Below are 18,755 nucleotides of genomic sequence, written 5' to 3' on the forward strand. Positions count from 1 at the left end.
CATAGCTGTTTCATGATGGAAGTGGCTCCGTTGCACCTGGGAACCAAAAATCCTCACACCTGACCTGCGGGAGAGGTGATGAGTAAGGTCAACCCAAGACTTCATGCAACAGCTGCTCCTGGACCACAGCTAGTCTCAGCTATTTTTCTCTTGTGTCTGTGCCCCTCATGTGTGGGTCCACACATTATTGTGTAGGTCCATTATCCTGTACTTGGTGATTAATATGTCATGGAAAATGAGCCATGACCATGAGTTGTTGCAGTTTGCCCCCTTTTTTTCATGATGCTGAATGTATCGTGGCATCTCCTCCCAGCAGCTTTCTGGGAACATCAGCCCCCACTTCAGGCTGCTCCTAACACAGGCAGAAAGACATGGCTTTCAGGCAAGGAAAGTTTGAAATAGCAGGGCTAGGAGTATGTCCAACAACAGGGAAGGAAGAAAGAACAGATCTGCAGCACACTCAAACCTGGTTTAAACTCAGTTCTACCTGCAGTATCCTTTCTAGTGGTGAATCTCCAGTTGCTTTTGAATCTTCTAAGTGCTGTGCAGTATATATGAGTTGTAGTGCCCGGTACCCAAGTTGTCTCCTCAACTAATGTGGGTTTCACTCAAACTGCATGATCTTAAAACGCCTCGAATTTTCTCCTGGTTTGAGTGCAGCCCCAAGGGAGAACATCTGAGATACCTTTCCCATCCAGTTCTGAACCACAAGTGAAGACAGGCAATGGAGGAGCATCACAGGAACACTGCAGAGGAACCTGAGAGCACCACAGCAGTCTGACACTGAATGAAGGGCATCCAGGTCAGGATCCACTGGACCTGGGGTTCAACACACACGAGTCAAGCATCAAGAACAGCTCTCGAAGGAGGCTTCCCTCAACCAGCTACATTCTCAGGCAACCTGGGCACTCAGGCAGCAACCACAGCCTGCTATTCCTGTATCTATCAAGAATAAAATCAGAAAGAGAAATAGCATTTGGCAATGAAAAGGACTTCTTTCAGAGCACTGGGATGTCTGAGGAATCTCTAATGTGCACTGGCTTCCCTTTCCCTCTGCAGCACCCAGTAGATGGCAGCAAGTCATTGCTTATTCCTCCTGTCTGGGACAGCCTTGTGCATTAGGCAAGAGGCACAAATTTCTCCTACCCCTCTATAATCAAACAAAAAAAAATCCCCTGCCTGCCAGTCATGGCAGGAGAGGTGCCCTGGATGCTGAGCATCCGAACCAGAACTGTACTCTGACAAAGCACCTTCTGAAATCCCGCTGCCGCGGCTCAGAGATTGTCCCCGGTGGTATTTTCTGATTCTCCCTATGCAAGAATCAGAGGTGGACAGGGCAAACCTGCCACCTCCGTGGATGGCTGTGCTGAAAGCAATGGACCTGTTTGCACTGGGAAGTTGTAGAACATGGGCATCTCTGCCTTTTGCCACCGACCGAGCTAGTCCTAAACCTGGAGGGTCAATACCCACTCTGCTGCCGTGATTCACTCAAGCTTACAAGCAAAAATAGTGCTTATTCCGTGCCGGAGCAGAGCTGAGGCAGATCTGCTGCTTCCCAAACCCACGCTAGTCTCTTCCCATCACACTGCGCAGCTCCATGCAGACATCTCGGCACCTTGACCTTGGTACCCAACCAGTGATGCAGCAGATCGACATTGGTTTGCAAGCAAGCTTGTGCTCCAGCTGCGTCCTCCTTCATCTATATTGTCTTACCTTCCCGACCTAAATAAAGATGGGTTTTGTGTAAAGAGTGTGTTTCCAGGACCCATTGGCAGGGGGGTTGGAACTAGATGATCTTTAAGGTCTCTTCCAACCCAAACTATTCTATGATTCTATGATTTAAGGTAACTGGTGTTAATTGTAACTGCTTCTGACAAATGCTTTGGCAGTTCTCACTTGCTTTGAAATCAGTAGGCGGACTGGCGCCGTTCTCTCCTGACTCTCCCCAGGTGGCTGTATGGATGAAGATGTTTGCCCCAAGAATATAAGAATTTAAGCAATTACATGTACATCATCACGGGTGCCACCGGGAGAGCACAGCTGCAGAGGAACAAGGTCAGAGCAGCAGCTGCAGCTGTATTTTGCTGGGGAGCAGAAGCAAAGGTCATTCTCCTTGGTGAATGATGAAAATTCAAGCAGCCCTCGTACAGCGACAGACGCAGTTGATCACAGGTGTCTGAACTTAATTTCAAGGGCTTATTCATGGCCAACCTGTGAACAACCATCTGGCACGCTGATGGCTTCTCCCCACACCTCCTCTCTGGGGACTTCTCCGTTGTGGCTGGGATCCGCCGGCAGTGACAACGTAGGCGCCACGTTTCCTAGAAAGACGTGGTCAGAGCCAAGGGCCCTGATAAACATCTTCAGCAGCAGAAAAAGAGACTCCTCATCCTCGTGGGCTGGATGGCCATTGCAACTGCTAAGTTGAATGGTAGCAGCAGGGAAACCTCTGATCTAACTCTTAGGTGTACAGACACCTCTGGTTCACTATGCTGCAAACCATTTAAGGGATGAAGGACACTTTCAGACCCAGTAACGACGAGTAGCACGACTCAAAACCCGTTATCTCAGAGGTCAAAATGACATTATGTTGAATGAAATGTTCACATTTCATCACTGGTCTCTCCCTTCCCCTTGCAATCACCTCAATTAACTTTCAAGAACAGGGCAATTTTATCACTGCTGTATGCCTGAGAAAGTTGTTGGGTTTTTTTCCCAATGAAAAATGAACATCTAAGAGTTGAACGATATTTTATTTAAGGATAAGTCTGCAGCCCAAACCTAGCCCTTTTTTACCACCTCTGATGAAACCTCTGCATAAAGATGCAAGTGGAATTTTGGGGGAGGGATGGAGGATGAGTAGGAAAGAAGGCAGAAGGGAAATGATCTGATCTAGAATCCAAATTTGAAGCTGAATTTTATCCCTCTACAGCAGAAAACTAATTCTGGGTCTGAAACTTCCAAAATTTGGAGGTATTTGGAATCCATGCTCCTAGACGTCGCAGTATGTGCCTGGGTATTATACACGGGAAGAAAATGCTGCTTTTTAACGTAGCAGTGGATGTCCTAACGACTGACTGCATTTCTGCTGGCCTAGATACGGAACACACCTATATGGGAAAAGCCTATTAATATTTGCAGGAAATTTAGCAAATGCTACAAATCCTTTTGTGACACCTCAGCAGTCAGAACCAGCCTATTTTACCTTTCCTCCTGTCGGCGGAGAGACTCCTTGCTAGAGCTCGCAGAACTTAGCAATTTATTTTTTCCAATGGAAACGTGCTCCTGCTCTGCTTCGTGATGCTCTACTGAGAGTTTCCCTACTCTGCTCTACCTCGAACTGAGAATCTCAAAGCAAAACTCATTTGAAACCAATTTTCCTCCTGCCATGGCACTACTCCCAAAGCAGCAAATGCTTCTGTTGTCACCTGCAGGTTACAGATGTTTGGAAAAATGTGGTTTAAACGGTAAGAGTCTCACCAGAACCAGTGAGTGTTACATGGGTTCAGATTTTGCTGTGAATCCTCTACGTGATTTTGGCTTCAGAGGAGAAAGATCTTCCCCCTCTGGTTTCCCTGAGTGGGGTTTCTGCTGCCTAAGTCACCGACACCGAGAAGAAAGGCGATGCCCAGTGCTGTTTGGGTCCCCTAGAAAGCCTCGAAGAATATCTCAAAAGTGAAAAGTCAAACCAAACCCAAACCCAAAATCCAAAGCACGACACCCAGGAAAACCCCGAAAGTCTTTTGGCCCTTTCTCAAATGGTCCCGTCTTTCCTATAAACTCGAGCACGTCAGACTTTGAATGCATTCACTTTCAGAAAAGGACCACACAGGACCTGGTCCAGAATTAAAACTTCACATATGAAGAGTGATCATAGGAAGAGTGATGTATTGATCGTTAATTGTGGCTAATTGCTTCTCGAACCCCGAGTGCCACGCTCTCATGGACGAAGAAATATCAAGAGGGCAAGGGATCAACAGGGGCAGTGAACTGACTGTCCAGGGGAAGCATAAACCAGTCGGCTTCAGATGAGGCTTAGATCCAACCTGGAGGCCAAAGAGCTCCAGAACTGCCTGAAAAATACTTTTTTGATTTGTGCATGAAAAAAAACACTAAAAAACTCATTATGTCTTTTCCTGATCAAAGGAGCCCATGACTTCTAATCCAGTTCCTTAAAGAAACAGGAGTAAACGTTGAATTATTTTGCACAAGGGCAAATGCAGAGACCAGAGATCGGGCAGTGAGTCCCAAGCTGGGTTAGACCCACCTCAGAAATCTTCTCTCCCATTCCATAATGATCACCTAGTTGCCTGGAGAAGTGAAGCAGGAAGGGAATTTACCCCACTTACCAGGAGGTGCAGGGGGGAAAGGAAGAGCTCTGCCATTACTCCTGTACATGAAATCACAGAAACATTGAATCATTAAGGTTGGAAAGGACCTCTAAGATCAAGTCCAACCATCAACCCAATACCACCATGTCCACTAAATCATGTCCTGAAGTGCTACATCTACACGTTTTTTGAACACTTCCAGGCATGGTTACTCCACCACCTCCCTGGGCAACCTGTTCCAATGTTTGACCACTCTTTCAATGTTTTTCACTCTTTCATAAAGATATTTTTCCTAATATCTAATCTAAACCTTCCCAGGTGCAACTTGAGGCCATTGTTCTCGTACTATCGCTAGCCATCTGGGAGAAGAGACCAACACTGACCTTGCTACAACCTCCTTTTGGGTAGTTGTAGAGAGTGATAAGGTCTCCCCTCAGCCTCCTTTTCTCCAGGTTAAGCAAAACCAGTTCCGTCAGCTGCTTCTCGTAACACTTGTGCTCCAGACCCTTCACCAGTTTTGTTGCCCTTCTCTGGACACGCTCCAGCACCTCAACATCCTTCTTGTAGTGAGGGGCCCAAAACTGAACACAGGATTCGAGGTGTGGCCTCAGCAGCGCCGAGTACGGGGGGACAATCACTGCCCCAGTCCTGCTGGCCACACTATTGCTGATACAAGCCAGGATGCTGTTGGCCTTCTTGGCCACCTGGGCACACTGCTGGCTCATGTTAAGCCAGCTGTTGACCAACACCCCCAAGACTTTTTCTGCTGGGAAAAAAAAGCAAAAAAGGCAAAAAAGAGGGCAAAACTGGTAGCTACTGCGCAAAGCATTTACAGATTCCTATAGGAGCAGTATCACAGAAGTACAAATCACTGTTATCCTACGTTGATGTTATTTTATGCTTTCTAGGGCTGAACTGTTCTGTTTATTTTATAGTTTGAACAGACCCCGGTAACTGCAGTCCCTGGAGTAACAGGAGAACTTGCTCGGGTAATTGTAAATTCAGGTGAGCAGGGCAGGGTTTGGATGCACGAGATGCCTTGTTTATATGGAAGAGAATCTGGATAATAAGTATTCAGGAGTCAGCTGAAGAACAAAAGAATAAAAGACACTCTCCAGATCACGGTAATCTGCCCCAAAAGAAAGAAGGAAGCAAGGCAGTCAGGAAAGCTACAAAGAAACGCTGAATTTATATGATGGGAAGAAATCTGCATCACGGGTACCACAGAGCAGCTGATGCTGCTGTGCAGAAAGCTCAGGTATCTCTTCTGAGCTCCACAGTTGTCCATGATGGTACCCAACAGCTCCAATGGCGCAGAAGAAAATCAATTTGTCACGTAACTCATATACGAAGACAACTGGTATGTGTTTGATGTCGTGGAAACTGCTGGTCTGGCATATTGCCCCTCAAGCAAGATCGGGAGGGGTGAAGATGTTCCCTCTTCACCCTTCCCTTCAAATACCATGCCAAATTATGCAGCACTACAAATCAGAGCTCCACGGCTATCCAAGCCTTACGGCAAAGACCTCTCCAGAAAACAGCCAGCCGTGCCGTGCCAGCCCCCAGCAGTGCTTGGTCAGCATGTCATGATGTGGGTGCGGGTTGCTGTCAGCACACGCTCAAGCCCTGCTCTGCCTGCCAAAAAACTGGGCTAATTTATTTAACATTTCAACGGATCAGGGGAAAAAAAAATCATTTAAACTAGGAAAGATTGAATTTGGGAACTCTGTTCCTTGGAGAGTTAGTAATGGATCTTTCTCTCTCCCCCTCCTCCAGGCCTCAGCATTCATAACTTCTCCATGTCAATGTTATTATGAAGAAACTAATTCAATAATGAGATCATTCCCCATATGAGAGCCCAAGTAAATGAGGCACTCAGTCATACCTCCTCTCCCTCATCTGAGACAATCATACGCTTCTCGTAATTCAGTCTCCAAGAGCGATGGCCAAACGATGACACCAACTATTTCCAGTGCTTGTGGTGGGTCATATCTGAGTCTCATGGAAAACTGTCATTTGAACAACAAGCCTTGATTTGCAAGTTCCAGACTCTTCCTTTGTCTGTTACTTGGGCTCAGCTACCTGTTGCTGAACCAGTTGCTCCCACAGAGGATCAGCCAGTATAGCTACTGGTATATTAATGGCTTTAAACTGAAAGAGGGGAGATTTTGATTAGATATAAGGAAGAAATTCTTCACTGTGAGGGTGGTGAGGCACTGGAACAGGTTGTCCAGAGAAGCTGTGGCTGCCCCATCCCTGGAAGTGTTCAAGGCCAGGTGGGAGGGGGCTTTGAGCACCCTGATGTAGTGGAGGGTGTCCCTGCCCATGGCAGGGGGTGTGGAACTGGATGATCTTTGAGGTCCCTTCCAACCCAAACCATTCTATGATTCTATGACTTTATATTGCAGGTCTGTTGACTGTTGAGAAACTGTTGAGAAACTTGCAGAGGATCTATCGCATCCAATTTTGTTTTTATTTTGCTATTACTACTATTTTAAGAGCAATAGAACTTGAAAAGAAACAGCACCTGGCATCCCTGAGGTTCACCACACTGTGCCTGTGAGTTGATAAAAGTTTAAGCCTTCAACAAACCAAAGTATTCCTTATCTGGGCTCAAATCCGGGCCCCAAATTCATCCAGTTTAAGTTCCACCCAACACCTACACCTAGAAGCTTTTCCTTGCCTGGGTTTTGGTCTTAGGAGATCCACACCAACAGGAAGCCCCAAGCACCAACGCTTTCGTGGGACCTCCACTTTGAGCTCATGCTCAAAGTGATCCATGTTGCTCTGAATGCTGCTCAACGAGGGGGAAAGTGAATATTACGATTAACGCTTCTACGGGTCTAACTTGATACCCATCCACTTGCACGCACGAGTGGTGAAACTTTCGGAAGGAGTTGTACGTGTGGACATCAAAACAGCAACGAACACAACGTGGGGCTCTTTGCTCACCTTGCAAAGTCCAGGTCAGCCTCACGTGACATGGTGATGTTCGTCAGGTTCTGCTGGAGGATGAAGATGTTCCTACACATTTTTTTGATGCCAGACTCGCTGATGCGCTTGAAGTAGTGGGCGCCGTTGATAAGAATGCAGGAAATCAGGTGGCCTAAACCTGCAAGGGTGATGGGGGAAACAAACAATAACATCACAGGAAGATGACATTTAGTGACAATAATTCATTATGAAATTCATGAATCAGCACTGTTAAATGGTACATAGGAACTGGAACAGGAGATACACTTGACTACAGGTGGTAACAGCTCTCAATATCTTCCCTGTGCATTTTAGGAGGACTTTCCCAAAGGTCTACTTCTTTAGCAAAAATACAAAAACGCCCCCAAACACTACAAAACCTCAAAGTTGCATTATCGTAGCCATTGATACGTCCCGGGCACTTCCAGATTTATAATCAGGCTTTGCATAATGTCCCTTTCAGTCCCTCTCTCTGTCTGGGCAGGGCAATGGACCACTACTGCTCCAACAAAATGATAGTCTTTTAATGTGTTATCAAGGGTGGTATTTTTCCCTGGTCAACTCACAGTCTATAAGAGCAGAAATGATCTTTGAAAGTGATTTTCAATGCACTTGATGCGCAACCTGATGCGAGCGAGTCTGGCATCAAAAAAATGTGATGCGCAACTCTCTGATCAGTCCTGAACAGCTTCTTGTGCCTGAATGATGTCTCCATCTTTGCTGCTGAAGGACACAGCCAGCTGCTAAAAGTCACAGCCACCCCCAAAATAGACAAAATGATGTAACCATTCATAGAACATTCCAAATAGAAAAAAAACTCAGTCTAATTCACTCAGCACACAGGTGTGTACAAGACTAGACATTGATTAAAAGTCTGAATTAAGAAAATATGTTCCTGTACAGGTGACCAGCACAGGGTATACGTACATTCCAAAACTGGGCTTAAGAGGTGTCTACGTTTCCTGAAGACCACGTGTATGAATTTCAACCTTATGGCTTAGCGAGATGAGAACAGTCCCCACGGCTCTGTCTGGAGCCATTTCATTGTCTCCTTGAACAGACACAGCAGACTTGAGCTGCAAGAAGAGCTCTACGACGTGCTGGGGATCGCTCAGTTTGCCATGGATTGACACAGCTCAGAAAACATCTGATTAAAAAATGATCCATCAGTAGCTACATGGCTACAGGGGGAAAGTACACAGATACTGAAGGACTTCTTCAGGAACAGTAAGCAGTGGTCAGAATAAGGCTGGCCTTCATCCCTGCTAACAAATTATACTGGGCAATGGGTCCATCTCCAGTTCCCACCTTCTCCTGACTTTAAACAACCACCACAGAAAAGGACACGCATCCTGGTGCTCAGGCAAGAGAACCGTGCGTCAGCGCCACAAATAAACACAGAGGAGATGAACCAAGACATGATTTATATTCTCCAAGGTAATCACGACAGATGAGACATCAGAAGAGCTAATGTTCTCTAAATTTAATTTTAGAAATGGAATGGCTACACTTTGGATAGGAACTGCGCCACAGTAGAGCTGTGCTTGCAATATATACACACGCCCTACGACTTCTCAAGGAAGAGCTGTCCTACACGTACATCAACTCACTGCCTTCCTACTCAGCGTGGGCCCGTTTCTCCTGTTCAGCCAAATATGCTGAGAAATGGTATGGAGGCATCAGGGGTTCTGAGTGCCCTGTCTTCGTGTGGGTCTCACTTATCCACCTGCTGTAGGTGCCAACAGTACCACAGTCTGCCTTACTCCCAAAAGGAATACTGTTGAGCTTTGGGACAAGAATGAAAAATCATTTCGTAAGAACCAAAACTCTTATGGTAAATGCCTGACCTTCGAAGATGTACTGGAACTTGTGCTGCTGGAGGCTGGCGCTCATGGCTTCCTCGATAGCACTGATGTCCTTGTTGAGCCGGACGACGAGAGGGTCATAGTCCATACTCTCCACGTTGGCGACGATGGCGTAGTTCCCTTGTTTAGCCAGTGGGATCAGGTAGTGGAAGCAATGAACTCTGCGAGACAGAAGAGAGAGATGTTGCAACGCAACAACCCCGAGGTTAAAATATTGGTGGCTATGCAAAGTGTTGCTTTCTTATTTTCTTTCCAACGTTCAACAACATGAAAAATGACAATACTTTTAAGAAATGAGTGTTTATGTCTTCATTAAACACATCGTCCTCTTGACATGTCATTGTTCCATCCTGAGAGGTGAATGCAAAGGACCCTTCATTAACAGACCTGACCTACGTCATCCCAGTAAAGTGGCCAAGTGCCTTTTCACCAGGTTCTCCAACCTCACACCATCCAGTTCAGCAGCACTTCCATATCAATGCTCAAATAAGATCTCCTTCTACGTACCATAAAGACCTAATAACTGTCACAACTGGCAGAAGGAGCGAGCCAGGGGACACAAAACGATCTTCAGCAGGCCAAGATTGCTCCTATTCCCAAGCATTTAACACTACTGTAACTTTTTTCTTATCTGTTCACCTGCCTGGCAGAGCTGTAGGCAATGTGCCCAACCATCACCCCTCCAAGGAAAAATTCTGCGCATTCATATCATCTATTAGAGTTCTGCAAAAACCTGGAATTAAGTAAGTCCTCTTGAACCTATAGAGGAAAATGCTACGTCCAGCAAAGTTGATAGCAAAGCTCCTACTTTTGTGATTCTTGGGTTTCACCCATATCACTCAATGGGGACAGGAGGTTGGTTGGGTTCTTCTGAATTTCATCTGTCAGGGAAACACAGACAAATCCATTGCCTGGATGAAATATTCCTTGCACTTGAAGCACAACTCAGGATCAGCACACTGAGACAGAAAGTTCATGCTGGACTGGCCCAACCAGCGGGGAGCTGAGTTGAGGTGGGAAAAGCTTTGATAAATGTGTCCTTGTTTTCATGCCCTCGGTCCTCCTGGAAAACATCCTTGAAGTGGCCGTCACGGCCATCGCATGCAAGTTCAATTTAACGCAATTCCAAGAGTAAAAATATCTATTTATGCTCTTTAGTGCCTGCTCCTATATGATTTATATAGGGCTTTTTGTAGGAAAATACTGTAAAAGACGTTAAGTAATAGAATCATAGAATCATAGGATGGTTAGGGTTGGATTTTAGATTTTAAGTAATCTAAAACTCCAGTTACTTGTAACAAAGGAAATAGTTAATGATCTGAATGCACCAACGGATTTCCTTTATGGAAACCCATATGAATCTGAGGAGCAGTTTCTCAGTGACCAGTGTCCTCAGCTCATGCCCAAATGATACTAGAGGAGGAGAAGCCAATGCCAGCCTGGTGCCAACCTGCATCTGGCAAAGCTTGCAATGAATGGAGGGCCCTAAGGGAGGAGAAAGGGGATAATTGCGCCGTCTCAAATCTGTTCGCGGGTGTTTTCTTAGACTGCACTCGTGACAGCACGAGGTCGGATAAATGTGCCCCGTGTGCCTGTTCAAAGCACTGGGTTTCCGGGAATGAACACGTACTGTACGGTGCACCTTGGAAATGGCACGGGTCCAGGGAGCTGATGTAGGAACCTCAGAGAAACCTACTAGTAACAGCCATCAGAGGGACCGGGATTTTTGGGTTTGGCTTGGAATTTTGGTTTTGGTTTGGAATTTGGGGTTGTTCAGCTCAGAGGAGAGAAGGCTCCGGGGAGACCTTCCAGCAGCCTTCCAGTACCTAAAGGGGCTACAGAAAAGCTGGAAAGGGGATTTTGACAAGGGCGTGTAGTGACAGGACACGGGGCAATGGCTTTAAACTGAAAGAGGGGAGATTTTGATTAGATCTAAGGAAGAATTTTTTTACAATGAGGGTGCTGAGGCACTGGCACAGGTTGCCCAGAGAAGTTGTGGCTGCCCCATCCCTGGCAGTGCTCAAGGCCAGGTTGGATGAGGCTTTGAGCAACCTGGTGTAGTGGAGGGTGTCCCTGCCCATGGCACGGGGGTCGGACCTATTTGATCTCTAAGGTCCCTTCCAACCCAAACCATTCTATGATTTTATGATTTTCTCTGTTACTACATGTGGTTGCAAATGCAGAGTGATGAATATGGGGAAGCTCCCACCTTGCTGGGGATTTTCCTGGTTGTTAGCATCGCTCTTTCTCAATCCTTTCCACCTATTGCACAGAGTAACGTGCTTTGGTGTGTTTACAGCATCAAACTGGGGCTCTTGTTAGAAGCACTACAGGAGGTGGGCAATGACCTGCTCTAAAATGACAGCAATTTTTTTTACCAGAATTACATTTGCACTTATTTTTGCTTAACCTAAGAGTGATGGAAAGCCACAGAGGACCGAGGCCAGAAAGCCATTCAGGCTGGTGCCCATACCACGAGTCTGGGTTACCTCGGGCATCACCTCGTATTATATCACAGCTGGAAAGCTGCTCCATTTCCATACCTTAACGATCTTTCCCTCAAATCCTTCAATCCCCAGCTCATCTGTGATGCCTGCAATCAAGTGGCCAGCAGATGATGGATAGCAGGTTGAAGGGCTGCTGACAATAACTAATGTCTATTTTTTTTGTTTTAAACCTACATACTGACTTCACCAGAGCTCTGCCAATGTACACAAGGACACAATATGGCTCAGGAGATGTCACGGCAGAACAAACTGATGGTCCATCAAGTCTCACTGCCTGTCTCTGACATCTGCTTCTATTTGATGCTTCAGAGAGAAGTGAAGCAATGAAAATACACCTGCCCGATACAATGCATAAGGGAAAAATGTCTTCCCAGCCCCAGACTGGACAGCTGGCAGCCTGAAAAAAGGGATTTGCTGCGTTTGGTCTTCGCATGTGAAGTCAGAGACATCATGAAATCATCCATCCCTTTAAAAAAATCCAGCTGGTTTCCCAGTTTCTGTTACTATTCGAAAAAGTAGTAGGGAAAGGTCCTATTTGCAATCCAAAGCGCAGTGGCTAATGAATGTGCAGACGCCTGTTAGACTGTTAAAACACCACTGTGAGGTTTTCTATGGACAAAGCCCCCAAAAATTCATTTTCCCTAGTCTCTCACACAGAAGACACAGACCTCCCTAGGGAACTCCACTTTCGGTATCCTGCCTCCATCCCATGTTTGGCCATTTGTGGTGATGGGAGCTGGCATTTCTGGACTGACCTTTGATCATAGAATCATAGAATGGTTAGGGCTGGAAGAGACCTTCAAAGGTCATCTAGTCCAACCCCCCTGTAAGGAACAGGGATATCTCCAACTAGATCAGGTTGCTCAGGGCCTCGTCCAACCTGGCCTTGAACGTCTCCAGGGATGGAGCATCCACCACCTCTCTGGGCAACCTGTTCCACTCTCATGGTAAAAAATTTTTCCTAATATCCAACCTGAATCTACCTCCCTCTATTTTAAAACCATTACCCCTTGTCCTATCACAACTGGCCCTCCTGAACAGCCTCTTCCCATCTTTCTTGTAGGCCCCCTTGAGGTACTGGAAGACCGCTATCAGGTCACCCCGGAGCCTCCTCTTCTCCAGGCTGAACAGCCCCAACTGTTTCAGCCTGTCCTCATAGGAAAGGTGCTCCAGCCCTCTTATCATCTTTGTGGCCCTCCTCTGGACCCTCTCCAGCTGGTCCATGTCCTTCTTGTGTTGGGGGCTCCAGAACTGGACGCAGTACTCCAAGTGAGGTCTCACGAGGGCAGATGCTACAGCAGGCAAGTGTATTTGCCTCAGATGCCATAATAAGTACTCTAGACACAATCTTAACCTACAGCCTCCCCAGCTCACCCGCAGTACCCGAATTCAGGGCTTTTACCTGACTTCCAAATGCAGAACCAGCAGGCAGCGGTCAGCCATCTCTTGAAAAGACCTGGCCAGCTCACTCAGGGTTTGCAGGATCTGTTCGGATGCAGGAAGGTGTTCCATGCTGGTGTGGCTGTCTTGACCAGGAGACATGGCTAGGAAGAGAAGGTAGTAGAAATTTGTGACATACTTCATCAATACTGCTCAGTGTTAGCAACCACAGCATCTTGTCTGCTTCCATCCTAAATATGTTGGATTCTCTCCCACCTTTGGCTGAGCAATAAAGTCTATAATTTGAGAGTGTATGAAGCAACAAACTGCTTCTACAATTGATTAAACTCCAAAGTGAATCTGAGGGGTTTAATCAACCACCAGAATACATTTGCTTGGGAAGATATTGCTCTGTGGTGAGTATTTCTGTAGCTGCAGAATCCAGGAACATTTATCTTGCTCTGCTCGGAGAAAGAAAAGAGCTGCTCAGGAGCCAAAGCATGGCACTGACAGGAAAGATGGTCCTTTTTGGCCACCATAGACTTCCCCGTGTAATCTCACGTACGTCTTTGCCTGCCCTCACCCCTTCAGAGGCATCTGAGCGGCTTTCTTCGTTCTTGTTAATAAAACACAGCTCTTAGGAAGTAAAGCAATTAAAAAGCAGGGAGCAGGTACGAGTTGGTCACAGACCAACTGTTTCCCTCCCACTGAGACTACTTTGAAAAACCACCTTGAGTTTATCCAGACTATAAGAGCATCGTCTCTTGGAGAAGTGTCAATGCAGCTGTAACTCTGTAGCCTCGTCCCTTATATCTTATCACAGTGCCTGAACTCGGATCCTTCTCCCCTACAACACAAATCGCTGCCACTTGAGGTACGGAAGTAGCTGTACTAGCAAGAACAACACACTGTTATCATATATTCCACCCTAATTATAGGAAGCGAATCCCAAATATCTGAGTTCAAGTCCTTGTTCAAGCAGCACTTTAGAAATAACTTCCTGCACAGGGTGATTAGCAATGTTTGAAATCAGGCAGCTCCATTTAGACAACTTCCACTTGAATTAAATAATGGGATTGCAAGGGATGTCCTGGATCATTAAGTCCAGCCCCACAAGCCCTGTGTCCCATTGCCTTGAGTACAAACTCGTGTGCCATATTAAAGTCGTTGAGATTTCTACCCTTGGTGGCTCCTTCAAAACATCGCTCATCTAGCAGTAAAGTCAAAGTTTGGGATCTCATTTCCAGTCTAAACTTATTCACTGATGTTTTAGATTTGGTTCTTCATATGGCAACAGTATTCTCTGCCTTATGGAGTTCTCCATCTCTGGCATTCCTCTTCATAGAATCATAGAATCATTTAGGTTGGAAAAGACCTTGAAGGTCATTGAGTGCAGCCAGCAACCTGACAAACACTGCCAAGTCCACCACTATACCATGTCCCTAAGTAAGTGCCACATCTCCATGTCTTTTAAATATGGTGACTCAATCGCTTCCCTGGGCAGCCTGTTCCAGTGCTTCATAAAAGCAACTTTCTGCACTCCTGCTAGTTCCAATTAATTTGTCTTGAACGCAGGTAACCAGAGCTGTACACTGTATTTGAGCTGTAAATGGTGCCACAACGGGACTAGAGTGTTCCCATTTGCCTGGGAAATACTCTTTTCCTCTGCTATATCTGTTTGTTTTTTTTTTTTTTTCTCATGGCTGCTTCCCATATCAGTTCCTGGTTGCTCCGTGATCAAGCTGAATAATGGAGATATACTGTCTGCTGGCTTTAAGAAACATCTCCTTCTCTTCTTGCACTAGCGTTCATTACATGATAAATACTTAGCCAGACACCAATGCAACTCTGCACAGAAAGGATTTGTACATCACCAAGAAACTGAGGACAACAAACTTTCATTTTGATAGAGACTGATTAAGTAAATGTCACTTTGTCACTTTTGAACCACCAAAGACCTGCTTTGAAAGAGGAACCTACACGGAGCTTTGCATTCAGTCCTAAAATCAAATACACCTTCAGATCTGCAAGGTCCTGCACGTGGGTCGGGGCAATCCCAAGCACAAGGACAGGCTGGGTGTGGAATGGATTGAGAGCAGCCCTGAGGAAAAGTACTTGGGAGTGCTGGTGGATGAGAAGCTCAACATGAGCCGGCACCGTGGGCTGGCAGCCCAGAAAGCCACCCGTGTCCTGGGCTGCATCCAGAGCAGCGTGGGCAGCAGGGCGAGGGAGGGGATTCTGCCCCTCTGCTCTGCTCTCAGGAGACCCCTCCTGCAGTGCTGCCTTCAGCTCTGGGGTCCCCAACACAAGAAGGACATGGAGCTGTTAGAGCGGGTCCAGAGGAGGCCACGAAGATGATCTGAGGGCTGGAGCACCTCTGCTCTGGAGACAGGCTGAGAGAGCTGGGGCTGTTCAGCCTGGAGAAGAGAAGGTTCTGGGGAGATCTTATAGCAGCCTTCCAGTGCCTAAAGGGGCTACAAGAAAGCTGGAGAGGGGCTTTTGACAAGGGTGTGTAGTGACAGGACACGGGGCAATGGCTTTAAACTGAAAGAGGGGAGATTTAGGTTTAGGTCTAAGGAAGAAAACTTTTACAATGAGGGTGGTGAGGCACTGGCACAGGTTGCCCAGAGAAGATGTGGCTGCCCCATCTCTGGAAGTGTTCAAGGCCAGGCTGGATGAGGCTTTGAGCAACCTGGTGTAGTGGAGGGTGTCCCTGCCCATGGCAGGGGGGTTGGAACTGGATGATCTTTAAGGCCTCTTCCCACCCGAACCATTCTGTGATTCTATGATCTACTCTGAAAAGAAAAAAAACCCACAAAATGAGGAGATAGAAAGCTCCTATCTATTTTGTGCGAAACAAATGGAAACTGAGATAAACAGAGAAGACAGAACTGTACAATTAAAGGAGCGCAGCAAAGCAAAAGGAGAAGCTCGCACACGGCAAAGCGCCTCATTGTGCACTTAAATTTACTGCGAATTACAGCAGAGAAAAGCGCGCGCGCGTGAATCCATGTATAACACGGCTCCTGGAAGCAAACTCCTTCAGCAACTCCTCCCATCGCAGCAAGATTTATGGAGTTTCTTTTTAATGAAAACACATGGTAGAGAAATCCAGAGCCTGGCCAACACTGCTGAAAAGAATTAACTGGCCTGGCGTGTAAACGAGAAATAAAGAGGGAAATTGAGAGCGACAATCCACGCAGGATGAATGGGAATAACAAGGATGTCAGCACATCCCTAGCACACCCCGACACTTCTCCAAGTCTCTGTCTGCTCACTGAGGTCTTTCCCACAAAGAAAATGAAATTATCAGCAGGGGAGTGGGTGATGGGCTTATTTACACAGCCTCTAATTTCCAGATAACGGTGTGAAGAGACGACTCTGGGAAGGAGTTTCGGAAGAGCTGTTTGTCCAGCTGCCACCCACCTGTCAGCTTTGAGACCTCCAAGTGATGTTTGTTTCCCTGGAGGGTGGCAGGACTTTTGGATCACGCAGGAAACCTCACCTCTATTATGGGGGAAAAACCCACGTATTTTTTAGTCAAACATCCTACATTTTGAGAAGTTTCTATCAGCCTCGCTCCTGGAGATGGACTCGCTGCAAGAATCATCGCTCTTTAGCAGTGCCGGGGCTGCAGCCTCAGGTTCGATCGTGGCAGCTCGCTCCAGCGATGCCTTTCTGCAAGCGGTGGAGATGGATGGACCCATCATCCAAAACGCAAGAGTCAGCTAATTTCTGCAGCGGAGAGATACATGCACATTTTTCTGCTCTCCAGAATTCATTTACAGCAATTTAAGTGAAGCTGTAATTACATTTGTCAGTGGAGATAAGAGGAGGAGGGAGATGGGGACAATCTGCTCCTCGTTTAAAGCCAGAGCACCGAAGTCCTTCTGGGTGTTCAGAGCCCCCACGGTGGGGAGGAGGCTCTGGTGCTAGCTTGGAGGACAAGTACCAATTTCTCCCATGCAAGATTTGGACACTGAAGTGTACTTTTGCCTTCTGAGATCAAAGGAAGCGTTTCAGAGCCCATCAATTTTCCTTTCTCCTTCTTTGGACATCCAGAAAGGACCATTTCCCAGCCAATGAGAAAATCTCATTTCTTTAAGTCATGCTCGAGACAGTTTTACTCCATCATCCTTGGCAACACAAACCCACAGAAGGAGCTGCAGCAGCAAAAAATAATCAAAGCCTAAACTATTAACAGGCCTGGAATAAAAAGAGTAATTTGGAGCTGGCTTGAGAGTTGGCCAGTTCTTTGGGCAAAGGGTGACCCAGCGTTGCATGGACATTCAACCCACTAGAGCGCACTGTGAGCCCTCTGCTTAAAGAGGGAGATAGGTCCAACTGAAATGCTGGAAAAGCAAATCAGCAGATCAACAGCCATCCAGTTCTCCTTCCCCTCCTCCTCCTTCATAACCCATTTACACCAAAAGTTGAACATGAGCTCTCCTGGCCAGGAAAATGCCCAGCGGTTGGGTAAGCAGTGGCCAACACCTTGCTCCATCAGCCCTTACCATCTTGCAGCCTAAACAGATGAAGTTCATTTGTCTTAAGTGATTTTCCTGTGATGCCAGACAACAGTTAACGGTTTTGTTTGGGATTTCTTCGAGCTTGCTGTAAGCACAGCCAAGATACCTCACTCCAAGGAGAAGGAACGTTTCATTCCAGCAAATCTGAGAAAAATCAACTTAACACACGCGTTGTCACCAATGATTTCAATCATTTTGCAATTCAATGAGACGCTGGTGCCTCTTGACAGACCGTGCCTTGTAAATCGATGGATGTAAATTACCAGACCTCTGGAATATTAAACAAAACCTGCTGCGTTGCCCATAAACAAACCTCTGTAACCAATCAAGGTCTACAATAGTGTGTCCTGCCCGCTCCCTGCTTGAGCAGAGCGACTGCTAACAGGTTTGAGTGATTTAATAGCGCAAGGAGAAAAATCAATCTAAGGTTACAGGCTCCGGTGCAACCCAAACCTCAGGAATAAACCTCCGACGTGCTGCGGCTTCCCACAGCACTACACGCATTTGCTTCACGGCCCAAAAGGGGAAATGCTCACAGAGGAATTTGACAACTCCGTTGGGGAAAAAAAACCCTCTTATTTGGAAAAGAGACGCAGTATGAAACGCTTGCTGTGCCCCACAGGTAACATTAGGGACCAGTTCACAGCTTTTTAAATTTTAATTTTTTACTCTCTTCCTCTCCAGAAGAGGAAACGCCAAAATAATTGCAAATACACACATGCAAAAGGAAATTTGTTGTCGGTTACGTGTTGGGACTATGCCTTTGGAGACTCAGGGTTAACTCTTCTCTCTGCTGGAGACTTTTCTGGGGCTCTCGTGCATGGCTTGCTTTTTCTCTGCTTTAGTTCCCAGAGCATATTCCTGGATAATGTGTTTTTATCCATGACCACCATTCAAATTGACTCTAAGCTCTCCACATCTCCTGTTCCATCTCCTGTTCCTCCAGCTTTCGGCATCTCGAGGTGACGATGCTACTGAGAGACAAAGTCGCTACTCTGACACCAACAAGGCAGAAGAATATCTGGTTATTTAATGGAAAAACATGGGGTGAAGTTGGGAGGAATTAGATATATGATTGTGTGGGGTCTTTTCAAAGGAGATCAGAGTATGGCAGTACAGTGTGCACACTAGATGCAATATCAAGGATCTATTTTGGCAACATCAAGGACC

The 18,755-nt window shown here is 46.4% G+C and overlaps 1 protein-coding gene across 1 annotated transcript in view; it reads right to left on the bottom strand.

The window, feature by feature from the left end:
• EXOC4 (exocyst complex component 4) overlaps nucleotides 1-18,755 on the bottom strand; it is a 457,215-nt gene that overhangs the window by 25,583 nt on the left and 412,877 nt on the right. Inside the window, exons 15-17 of the mRNA XM_086610028.1 lie at nucleotides 13,079-13,220; nucleotides 9,152-9,330; nucleotides 7,284-7,443 (exon numbers count right to left, since the gene is read on the bottom strand). Coding sequence (XP_086466154.1) covers nucleotides 7,284-7,443; nucleotides 9,152-9,330; nucleotides 13,079-13,220 — 481 coding nt within the window. The remainder of the gene's footprint in view (nucleotides 1-7,283; nucleotides 7,444-9,151; nucleotides 9,331-13,078; nucleotides 13,221-18,755) is intronic.

The sequence above is a fragment of the Tauraco erythrolophus genome, chromosome 4, assembly GCF_009769465.1.
Source record: "Tauraco erythrolophus isolate bTauEry1 chromosome 4, bTauEry1.pri, whole genome shotgun sequence".
Classification (NCBI taxonomy): domain Eukaryota; kingdom Metazoa; phylum Chordata; class Aves; order Musophagiformes; family Musophagidae; genus Tauraco; species Tauraco erythrolophus.